The 12,247-nt window shown below is 42.1% G+C and overlaps 1 protein-coding gene across 4 annotated transcripts in view; it reads right to left on the bottom strand.

The window, feature by feature from the left end:
• Positions 1-12,247, bottom strand: part of Cep70 (centrosomal protein 70) — a 52,372-nt gene that overhangs the window by 33,497 nt on the left and 6,628 nt on the right. For 3 of the 4 annotated variants that reach the window (XM_038324021.1, XM_038324018.1, XM_038324019.1), the window contains 4 exons: positions 9,673-9,795; positions 4,062-4,152; positions 3,785-3,908; positions 2,918-3,098 (listed from right to left, as the gene is read on the bottom strand). In XM_038324021.1, the coding sequence (XP_038179949.1) occupies positions 2,918-3,098; positions 3,785-3,908; positions 4,062-4,152; positions 9,673-9,795 (519 nt within the window). The remainder of the gene's footprint in view (positions 1-2,917; positions 3,099-3,784; positions 3,909-4,061; positions 4,153-9,672; positions 9,796-12,247) is intronic. The other variant, XM_038324020.1, reaches the window with a different exon arrangement.

Below are 12,247 nucleotides of genomic sequence, written 5' to 3'. Positions count from 1 at the left end.
CTGTCTTTGAAATTTCCTGCTTCATGGAAAGTTGGCTGGATGCTACAGGCCTGTAGGCTGAAGATGTACAGAAGAACTTTGGGCGACTGTCCAATCAGCAAGATGTCTCTGTCAATTCTAGATTTTTGGAAGTTGCTTACAATGTATTTCCTGTTTACTTAGGTAATATTATATCCTTCTGGAGTTTTTGATGGAGTTGAAGAATAGTTACAATTATAGTTTTCCTTAGTTATGATAAAAGATAAAGTAGATACAAATATAGGAACTATAATTCTTGCTTGATACCTATTTTGTATATGTAATTTTACTATGTTAAAATTAAAACCTTCCTTTTTATTTAAACAGATTTAAATCTGTGATGTGGGATTCCCCCCTGTATGCTGTGAATACCACTGGTTAATAAAGAAGCTGTTTTGGGCCTGTGATAGGGTAGAGTAGAGCTAGGCAGGGAAAACTAAACTGAATGCTGGAAGAAAGGAGGCAGGGGCAGGGAGAAGCCATGTAGCCCTGCTGGATACAGATGCTTTACCCGGCAAGCCCCAGCCTCATGGCAATACACAGATTAATAGAGATGGGTTAAATTAATATGTAAGAGCTAGCCAATAAGAAGCTTGAGCTAATGGGCCAAGCAGTGATTTAATTAATACAGTTTCTATGCGGTTATTTCAGGAGTCTGGGCAGCCGGGAAACAAACAAGCAGCCTCCAACTACATGTCCTTTAATCAAGAGCACCTTGAGCTATACAGAGGTACACTATGAGCTTAATAAAGGAAATTATGAGCTATACAGATACACTATGAATTCAATACAACTCTCACACACACAGAGGGAGGAATGGGTGTATGTGTACCGTAAGATATGTACTTGGGATTATGAAGTCTAAATAGATGCTTTATGAGCTCTATTCATGTGTGTTAGGAACTCAGTGGAGATACACTGAATTCTACACAAGTCACTATCACGGCATGGAGCTCTAGACAAGTTCTCTATGAGAAAAACACAAGGCACTATGAGATCTGCACAAGTCTGTCCTAGCTCCATGCAGAGTCCTATGAGGTCTATAATAATCTTTAAGGACTATAAAAAGGATACTACCAGACAGCGGTGGTGCACGCCTTTAATCCAGCATTTAAGAGGCAGAGTCAGGCGGATCTCTAAGAATTCAAGGCCAGCCTGGTCTACAGAGCAAATTTCAGGACAGGCTCCAAAGCTACACAGAGAAACCCTGTCTCAAAAAACTGAAACCAAAACAAAACAAAAAAACTAAAAATTCTTTATGTACAAGATGAAGTCTGAACTGGATGTTCTACCTAAGTTCCACAGAAAACTCCAGGAGCTCTCCACAAGTCCTATGATCTCTAAATATGGCAGCATGGACACTAAAAAAAGTGTACTCCAAACTTCCTGCAGTTGTAGTATGAGCTCAACCCGGGGCACATGATACAATAAACAGACGTGCACTATAGGTTCTATACGGCACTATGCACTTTATTTTTTTTTTCCTTTTTTCTTTTTTTCTTTTTTTTTTTTTGGTTTTTCGAGACAGGGTTTCTCTGCAACTTTTTTAGAACCTGTCCTGGAACTAGCTCTTGTAGACCAGGCTGGCCTCAAACTCAGAGAGATCTGCCTGCCTCTGCCTCCCAAGTGCTGGGATTAAAGGCGTGCGCCACCACCGCCCGGCTGGCACTATGCACTTTATATAGAGTACTCCAAACTCCATCAGCTGAATTACGAGATCTATACAGGCTTCCAGTAAGCTCTATTGTCTTAGTTAGGGTAACTATTGGTGTGATGAAACACCATGACCAAAAACAACTTGGAGAGCAAAGGGTTTATTTGACTTATTCCTACATTATAATCCATCACTGAAGGGAGTAAGGACAGGAAATCAAACAGGGCAGCAACCTGGAGGCAGGAATTGATGCCGAGGTCATGGAGGGTTTCTGCTTACTAGTTTGCTCCCCATGGCTGGCTCAATCTGGTTTTCTTACCCAGGATCATGAGCCCAAGGGTGGCCTCACCAACAACGGGATTAGGCCTCCTACATAATCACTAATAAGAAAATTGCCCTACATACAGGTACACTATATAGAATACCATAAACTCCAGCCAGAGCATTATGAGCTATATGAAGGCACTGTAAACTGTGTACAGGGCAACAGAGTTGTATGCTGGGCATTATAAAATATATATAACATTATAAAATATACATTGTACTAGGATTTCTTCGTAGATAACTAGGACTTCTACAATATTCATTATGGGATGTACATAGAGATTATGAGGCATTTACAACAAAATTCGAGTTCATTACAGGGCAATACAAGATATCTATTCTGGCACTGTTACCTATATACAGGACACTATGTCTCTAAACATGGAGCTATGGTTGCTATAAAGTAGACTGCTAGACATTGCAAATGTAGGAAAATCCCTGTGCAGGCACAATGAGCTATGAATAGTGCAGTATGAGATGCTGAAGGGCTCGGTAGTTGAGCACTTCCTGTTCATCCAGAGGATGTGAATTCAGTTCCCAGCATCCACATCCAGAAGCTCACAAGCTTCTCTAACTCCAATTCCAGGGCCCCTAACGCCCTCTTCTGGTCTCCAAAGGCACCCATACATATGTGGCATAGATTCACAGACACACACACACACATGCATCTTTTAGGGATACTCATCAAACTATAACATGCAGCCTCATAGATGACTCTCAAAATGAGTGCTGAGTAGAAAAGATCACCTATCAACATTACCACCCTTGCTAATGTAGATTGTTTCCTCTAACAATCTAACCTCAAACATTTGGATTCCTTGACCTTTGCCACAGACATGAAGCGACATGGAAGTGACCTGGACTATAAAGAACTCTCAGTGCTAACCACCAAATAAGAAAACATCTAAGCCAAATCAATACCTGTAACAGTTTGTGCTCCTTTCGAAGATCTTTTATTCTATTTTGTTGCTGGCAAACCCTGTTTAGGGACTCATCTTCTAATTCACCAATTTTGGATTTCACACTGTCCATAATCTGCTCCAGGTCATTGGCTCGCTGTTCCTGGTGTGCTGCTCGGCTCTGTTCTAGATGAAGTTCACTTCTAATTACGAAACACAATTCCTTCCCTCAGTGTTAAATCAGATCATACATGCTATATAACAGATTACTTTCCAAAATGTCTCTATATTCTTAACATTTTTTACTTTGCTTTGGTGCTGAGAATCAAAAAATAGCATAATTAGCACTGAACTGTACTCCAGCCTCAACACTTCTATCTTATAACAGTCTGTAGCCATGCCCGACACGCCCAATCTCGTCTTCTCATAAGAGAAAGTAATAGAAGAAATAGAGGGTAACATTACATATCAATGCTAAGTGCTACTGAAAGTCATTACTTAATTTTTGCTCACTGGTAAAAATACTTTTATGTTTTAAATTTAATAAAAATGAAATTTCAGGGGGCTGGAGAGATGATTCAGCAGCTAAGAGCATTATCTGCTCTTTCAGAGGACCCAGGTTCAGTTCCCAATACCCACATGGTGGTTCATAGTTGTTTATAACTACAGTTCCAGGGATCTGATTCTCCCCCCACCCCACCTTCTGAACTTGTGGGTTCAGGCACCCATATGGTACAGTTATATACACTGCTGACAGAAACACTCATACATATAAGAAGTAAAATAAGTCTTAAAAAAAAATAAGAGCAATGAAATTTCAGGATCCTCTTCAAGGGAGTTATGTTTGGAATGCAGGCAGACAAACCCAGGGGCACTCCCACCATCTTACTTAAGCTGCTGGTTCGTCTCTATGAGCTCCCGGATCATGTTCTGCTGACGTGTTGTTTCTTCCATCAACATTTTCAAATTCTGCCTCATTCTTTGTGATGATTGTTTGTCAAAAACGATGAGATCTACATTGTAATATATACATATATATATATACATATATGTGTTAATACAGAAACGGTAAAAGCAGAGAGAAGGTAAAACCATTTTAAAATAATCATTTTTTCCAAGAAAAATAAAGCTTTGTACCTAACAGAGCAAGAGCAGGATCTAGTTACCTTTGAGGTCAGGTCTCTTGACTAGGCACAAAGGTTTGAAGCCATGCGTCATCAACAGCCTGTTTATGCTTTCCCATTCTGTTTCCTCCTGCTACAATCACAGTACAGAAAAAAGGACAACTTAAGATATGAAGAAAAACTTTTTATATACTTTCCTATGTTTTCAGAAAAGAACCTTTCTTCCAAAAGACTTGATTTTTAGATGTATGCACTTGCTTGTCTGTATGTAGATGTCAGCATGTTAAGTTCAGGTGCAATAGAAACCAGAAGAAAGTGTCAGCCCGTGGAGTCTGAGGTGACTGTGAGCCACATGACATGGATGCTGTGAACTAGGGTCCTGTGGAAGACCAGCAAGAGCTCAAATGGTCTCATAACTTTTTCAGACAGGGTCTCACCATGTAACCTTAGCTGTACTAGAACCGGCAATATAGAGCAGGCCAGTCTTGTTTTTTTTTGTTGTTGTTGTTGTTTTGTTTTGTTTTTTTGTTTTTTGTTTTTCGAGACAGGGTTTCACTGTGGCTTTGGAGCCTGTCCTGGAACTATCTCTAGTAGACCAGGCTGGCCTTGAACTCACAGAGATCCGCCTGCCTCTGCCTCCCAAGTGCTGGGATTAAAGGCGTGCGCCACCACCGCCGGGCAAGCAGGCCAGTCTTGAACTTAAAGAGCTATGATTGCCTCTGCTTCCCAAGTGCTGAAATGAAAGATGTACATCATGCCTAGGTTTAATATAAAATTTTATGGGACCATTTCAAGTACGATAGGCATAAAGCTGTGATTAGATCAAATTATAATTTTAAAAGATTTGTTATTAAAATCATCAACAGAAGTATGCAAATGAGTTAATTATTGCATTATACAAAATAGTCACATGTAAGTTTTAATGGGCAAATTAAAACAAAAACAACAGAAAGTTTGTGATTTCAGTGAAACAGATAAGTCTAATTGAATAAGGTCAGGTCATAAAGGACACAACTGAAAACTAAAACTAGTCACTCTGAAACAAGTATCCTTTTAACAATGATGAAAAAAGAAAACCAAGGGTCATGTAGAGGCTGGACTTGGGAAATAGCAGCTTCAGAGATATGGTGGTTTCCAAAGGGTGGGACTCTGGGCAGGTAGCAGAGGAGGCTCGTATGATCTTCTACAGTAAGGCTAAACAAATAGAAAGAAGTTCTGCATCCAAAACAAACTGAAAGATTGCCCTGTTGAGAAGGTTTCTCTTTAATGTGGACCCATTTGAGATTTTCCAGCTATTCCTCAAGTGGCAGACTAAGAGATAAAAGACAGGTTTCCGCAGCTGTATAGTACTGGTACACCCTGACTAAAGTCGAGATGCTGCTGCTGGTGCACAGAAGGCTTTTGAAGCTGTGGACAAAGATGACAAGTGGCTAGGGGAGCCCTGGATGTCATTCAGACAGAAGAGAAGGCATTGTCAAGAGGCAGCAGTTAAGGAGGAAAGCCTACATATGTAGAGGATGACCCTGACCTGTTCAAATGCACAGCATACAAACAAACCATTAAACCGCTTGCTGAGCTGGACATTAAAAGACAGACAAAGATGCCAAAGACACATACAAGCAGAGGCTGAAGCTCAAGAAAAAGACAAACCAGAAAAGTAGAGACGGAAGGTAGACAGCTGGTGAAATCCGTTATCAAATACCAAAGGGAAGAAAACAAAGACTCAGAAAGTAAAAATGGAACATGAGTCACCAGCTGGGTCCCAGTCACAGAACTGTCCCTAGCTGTGCCCTTTCTGCTTCGGGGGACCCCTTCTCTCCTCCCATCTCCACCAACATAGAATAACATTGGCTTTTTAGTCCATTTTGTTTCCACTACAATTTAATATCTAAGTAATCCTTTCGTGAATTGACAGAAGGGGCTCAGTTGAGCCTGCCCTCCCCCAGTCCTTGCCCACTGAACAAGCACAATTGGAAGGAGCCACCGCTGGTGCTGCCTTCTCTTCTCCCATAGCCTGCCCCTTAATGTTCTGTACTTCGCTGGACTGTAATAGTTAGAAACTTCATGGATAGTTCCTAGAAATCATCTTGCTTACCATGAGCTCAGACAAGCCTGAGCCACCTCAGGAAGTCCCTTTGCTTGTTTCTGAAGGTGCCATCCCAAAATTCCAGAGCAGGCAAACAAGGCATTTGTGAACACAGCATACAGTCATTCAATGCCCTCAAGCCCTTGGTATTTCATATACGTCCTCTGCTGACTGACCAACCATTACAATCAGTAACAGCAGTCCAGGGAGACCCATGAGCAGCCACATCTAGGCAACTAGTCTCCTGACCATCATGCCCTCAAAGGAATCACAGCTGCCAGAGCCTGCCCCAGTCACCATCACCTCAACCCCGAATAGCAAAACATAGAGACCCCGCAGCTGCCTCTACCTCCGCACCCTCAGACACCAAGCTGGGCACCATAGGCAGCTGTGCATGCAGCAGTAAGGGATGGTAAATCAGATCACTGTAAGACATGGATATAGTTTCATCAACAGACTGCCAGAAAGAAGAATAATCCCAAAAAGAACCTTTCAAGAAGTGTTGGAAGTAGGAACTCAGGTTTGATATGCTAAAGAAAAGGGGTGGGGAAGCAGAGGGTGTCACAGGCCCCTGTGGAGCTCCAGGTCAGGACAGGAGGTAACCATTATAGATAATATCCATCTCATGGGGATCCGCCATGCAATTACCACAACAGTGAGATTTGAGGGAAAAAAGGAGGGATCCGAATGCCCAACAACTCAGGCCCTACCCCAGGTAAAGGGTCCCACATCATTACACAAGATCCTATGGGTGTCAACCACAGAATTCCAAACCCTCCTGTGCAGGGAAAAGTGAGGGAGGTTGTTAACACTTACGGTTCAGGAAAGCAAGACAGACCAGTAAGACTGTGTCTGGGGTCATAGACCATGATTCCATGGGGGCTCTCTTCACCAAAGACAGCATGGAGAAGAAGACAACAAAGACAAGGAAAATCCAGGAAATGAGACCTACGGTCAACAGTCACCTCAACATGGGTAACACACACAGCAACTTCAATTATCCATGCAAGAGGCCCAAATGACTCTGAACCACAACAGCACAATAGCATGGAGACAAAAGGAGCTGGCAGGACAGCTGAGACTGTCTGCTCCTGAGGCTGAGCAAAGCAGAGCAGAGCAAATACTGGTTTACCATCTCTATCATCATCTGACTTAGACGCCCAACAAGATGAACAGGAAATTCCAGGAACAAGACACAAAGAGCCTGGAACTGAAGATCTTAATTGTTTGCTTTTTGCCCACTGGCCAGGTACCCAAAATCTAATCAGTGCCAATACAATATGGAGTTTTATTATCTTAACAAAGATATCTTCTTTGTTTGGTATGTGTATGGGTGTTTTGCCTCCATGTATGTCTGTGCCTGATGCCTGAAGCCAGAAGAGGCCAGAAGAGGGTGTTGATTCCCCTGGATCTGGAGTTATAGACAGCTGTGAGCACCATATTGGTAACAACTTTTTTAAAAGCCTGGTTTTACTTATACATCTTTAAAGTTTTAGTTTTGTTTGTTTTGATTTGATTTGATTTTTCAAGACAGGGCTTCTCTGTGTAATGGCACTCGATGTCCTGGAACTCACAGAGATCCACCTGCCTCTGCCTCCTGAGTGCTGGGATTAAAGGTGTGTGCCACCAATGCCTGGCTAAAGGTTTTTCTTAAAGACTTGATTATTATTTTTACTTTATGTATGTGTGTGTGCTTGAATAAGTTTTATGTAAACCACATGGGCGAAGAGCCAAGATAGCACTGGATCCCAAAAACTGGAGTGCCAGGCAGCTGTGAGCAACCTGATATAGCGCTGGGTATTCCATCAGGGCCCTCTCCAAGAGCACTAAGCACTCATAACCACTGAACCATTTCTCCAGCTCCTCCTTTAAAGGTTTTTAGGTTGTTTCATTTCTATTCAAGTTCAAATTTTTAAGAATTTCATCTTTTTTAGCTAGGCTTGGTGGCACCTGCCTTTAATCCCAGCACTCAGGAGGCAGAGGCAGGTGGGTCTCTGTAGTATGATTAATAAAAACCCAGAGACAGAAATTGGGGTTCAACCTGAAGGTCATAAAAGCAAAACAGCCAGCCACTGGCTCTTACCTCCACCTCAGTCTGAAATGGCGATCCTGCCTCCAGAAATCTCAGAATGAGATTGAGACTAGGAGCTGTCTCCTCCTGTCTTGTATTCCTCTCCAGGGCTGGGATTAAAGGCATGCACCACTACCGCCCAGCTTCTATGGCAAACTAGTGTGGCTACTGGGATTAAAGGTGTGTGTCACCACTGCCTGGTCTGTAAGGCTGACCAGTGCGGCCGTTTTATTCTCTGAACTTCAGGTAAGCTCTATTTATTAAAATTCAAATGAAATATCACTACATTTCCCCTTTTTGTCTAATATTAAAATATTTTTAAAAAACTGAACAGCCAATAGGCAGGAGGTATAGGAAGGACTTCCAGGCAGAGAGAGAACTCTGGGAAGAAGAAGTTATTGCCAGCCAGACAAGGAGGAAGCAGCATGGGCAGTACTAAGAGATAACAAGCCACACGACAGAACACAGATTAAAAGAAATGGGTTGATTTAAGCTATAAGAACTAGTGTGACAAGCCTAAGCTAAGGCCAAGCTTTCATAATTAATAATAAGTCTCCATGTCACTATTTGTGAGCTGGCAGCCCAAAGAAAAATATGACTATGCCATACCATGACCAGACTGCACAGGGTTCTGGGGTTTTAAATGCAGGTCCTCATGCTTACACAACCAACAACCTTACTCACTAAGCCATCTTCCAAGCCCTAGTCTATATCTAAGAATAAAGTAACAGTTTATAAATACTGAAAATAGGGACCTGGAGAGACAGTTCAGTGGTGAAAAGCACATATTGCTCTTAAAGAAGACCTGAGCTCTGTATCCAGCACCCATGTCAAGGTGCTTCACCTGCCTGTAACTCGAGCGCTAGATGGGGTCTGATGCCTCTGGCCTCCACAGGGACCATATGTCAAATCTTTCTGGAGACTGATAAAATTGAAGATGCTAAAGAAATAAAGATACTTGACAGTCTTTAATCTAGAATTCTTCAGTAATTTATTCAATTTTTTAAAAGATTCATTTTTAACTATATGTACTTGTGTATTGTTTGGGGGTGGGGTAGAGTGAGGGATAGTATGTTCAAGTGAGTGCAGACACCTGCAGAGGCCAGAAGAGGGGTTGAATTCCCTGGAACCGAACTTACAAGCAGGTGGCAGCTGCATGATGTGGTGTTGGGACTTGAACTCAGGTCCTATAGGAGAGCAGGACACCCTCCTAACCACTGAGCCGTCTCACAGTCCTACCAACCAACCTTCAAAGTCACAAGTTCAGGCCAACAAGTTCAGTGAGTTTACCAAGCCTGACAGACCAAGTTTGGTCCTGAGATTCACAAGGTAGAAAAAGAAAATCTTAACTCCTGCAAGGTTTCCTCTGATCTATACATACCATATACAAAAATAAATAAATGCAAAAAAAACCATGTCAGAATTTTCTATGTGTACACCTACCATTCTTTGGCATATACTTTCAGAAACAGTGACCTAAACTATTTTAAGCTGACCTGTTTTTCAATCAGGAGTCTGTTTAATAACTGATTGGAGTCCTGGGCTTCAGGGGCTGCTAGAGGTATCGTTTCTTTTGTAGAATCCGAAGTAAAGATCGGCGATAAAAAAATTTGAGTTCCCTAAGTGAAAAAAGAAAAAGTGCAGTAGACGTTAAAGAAGTCTGGGGTGTAGTTCAGCCGGTAGAGTGCATCTCTATCACGCAATGCTGGGCTCAGTCTCCAAATCTGCATAAAATTAGTGTAGTGTGCCTGCCTATAATCCAAGGACTCGGGAGGGGGAGGCAGGAGGAGCAGAACTTCAAAATCATTCTTAAACACAAAGTTAAAGGAATTATGTGTAGGGCCACAATCTCTTAGACAAACCCACACCCATGTGACACTCAGGTGTATTTTACTTTCTCCTGAGCACCTCTCTTCTTCTTAATCCTCATGCTTACACTCTATGTTTACTGGGTGTGGTGCCATACTTTTAATCCCAACACTTAGGAGGCAGAGGCAAGTGGAACTATGAGTTTAAGGCCTTCCTGATCCACACAGTGAGTTCCAGAACAACTAGGGCTATGTAGAGACCTGCCACAAAACAAACAATATATATTTAAAATGTCTTTTAATACTTTTGCCCAAAAAAATCCTATTTAAAAGAATCCACAGCCAGGTAGTTGTGGTGTACAACTTTAATCCCAGAATTTGGGAAGCAGAGGCAGGTGGACCTTTGAGTTTGAGGCCAGCCTGGTCTACAAAGTGAGTTTCAGGACAGCTAGGGCTATTCAGAGAAACCCTGTCTCAAAACAAAAACAAAAAAAAGAAGGAAAAAAAGAAAAATCCACTATTTTTACAGAGCAAATATCAAAATTTTTACTTTGTAGATAACATGCTTATAGTAGATTTAGTTGAATAAATCCTATCTTATATTGTTCTCTGAAATATAGTATTTTAGTTTTTGATATAATGAATGAGAGACATTAACATATATACATACATACACACAAGAATGACAGGATCTCTGTATGTCGTCCTGACTATGTGGAATCTGACCAGGCTGGCCTTGAACTCCGAGAGAATCTGCCTCTGAGTGCTGGGATTACAGCCCTGTACCACCATGCCCAGTCCAAGATATTTTGAAAGGGCTGTGAGGCTCCTGAACTGCTAACATTCACTGGGCTACAAGGAGGGACCAGGATCCCTTTGTTAGGCAGCCTTCATTTCTTAGTAGATCAGAAACTAGGAAGAAGAGCTTCTGTTTGGCCCACAAAACAATAAAAACAAACACAAAAGTCCATAGTCTACTTTACATCACTCTTGCAGTATAGGACGGCCATTTTGGCCAGGGCGGGGGATTCCTCGATTTCTTTGATACAGAGATAAAATTTTCTAGTGGCAAAAAAATCATATTCATTAGCATCATAGAATCTGGAACTTGCTTAACTTAAAACTTCTAACTGAGGCCGGGCGGTGGTGGCACACACCTTTTATCCCAGCACTCGGGAGGCAGAGGCAGGAAAGATCCCCAAGAAGGCACAGTAATTACAAGCAGCAGCAAATTAACCATCCATGCCAAGAAGGGAGAAGATAGTGATACTCTCACTACTAGAATTATTCCAAGTTCCAAGATGTCATGTAAACCAGGCATTATAGACCTGCTGAGAAATCTGTCCTTGAAAAGAAGTGGGCTAGAAATGTAACTAGCTTTGCCTTGACCTCAACTCAAGACTTGAGTCTTGGAAACCTGGCTGGGGCAGTGAGGAAGTAAAGGACAGACACACAGATATGCATTCAATGAAGCTAGGATCTGGTGGGGTTTCCTAGTACTACCACCACAACCTGGAACCTCGGAGCATTTATTAGGTACAGCACAGGGGGAAGGGGTAGCTGTAGGTAAGCAGTTTCAACCTGTAAGGATATGTAGAGGACACCCCAGTTACTACTCATTACACACTGATTAATCTTTCATAACCAGGCATTACAACTCCTAACATCTGAGGAAAGCTTTGCCATCCCTTTTAGCCTGGCCCACATGGCTAAAAGAGGCACCTACGTCCCATGGGCCATTCAATCTCCAAGTCCTCAACAGGCTTTGCTCATGTCAAAACACACACTCACTCAGGGCTTCCTCCACCCCCTAGAGAACCCAGCACAGACCAAGTCCTGGGTTGTGTCCCCAGCACTGCCTAAGTGGGTTGGGCTGTAGCATGGTAAAAGCCTATAGTCCCAGCACTCAGGAGGTACAGGCCAGAGAAACAGAGTTCAGGGTCAACCTCATAGCAAAGTCAAAGCCAGTTTTGGCCAACAAGAGATCCTATCTTTAAAAGAGAAAACCAGAAGCTACTTTTCTTCTATAGACATTTAATAAAACTCAAGAGCTGAGGAATACAAAATGAATACTAAATACTCCAGCTTAAAGTTGTGACTTATAAGAGCTTAACTCTCAGGGAAAGTGTGAACCAAGAAACAGGCTCTCTATTAACCTAGACCCTGACTTCCCTCTTCTAAATTGTTCAGTCTCTCAAGATATCCTGAAGAGTACTTCCAGGCACTTGACAGAAGTAAAGTTGAAGATAAATTAAAGAGGATG

This window comes from Arvicola amphibius, chromosome 3 (assembly GCF_903992535.2).
Source record: "Arvicola amphibius chromosome 3, mArvAmp1.2, whole genome shotgun sequence".
Classification (NCBI taxonomy): domain Eukaryota; kingdom Metazoa; phylum Chordata; class Mammalia; order Rodentia; family Cricetidae; genus Arvicola; species Arvicola amphibius.
The sequence above is the reverse complement of the archived record's forward strand: the minus strand, read 5'-3'. Positions and strand labels throughout refer to the sequence as shown.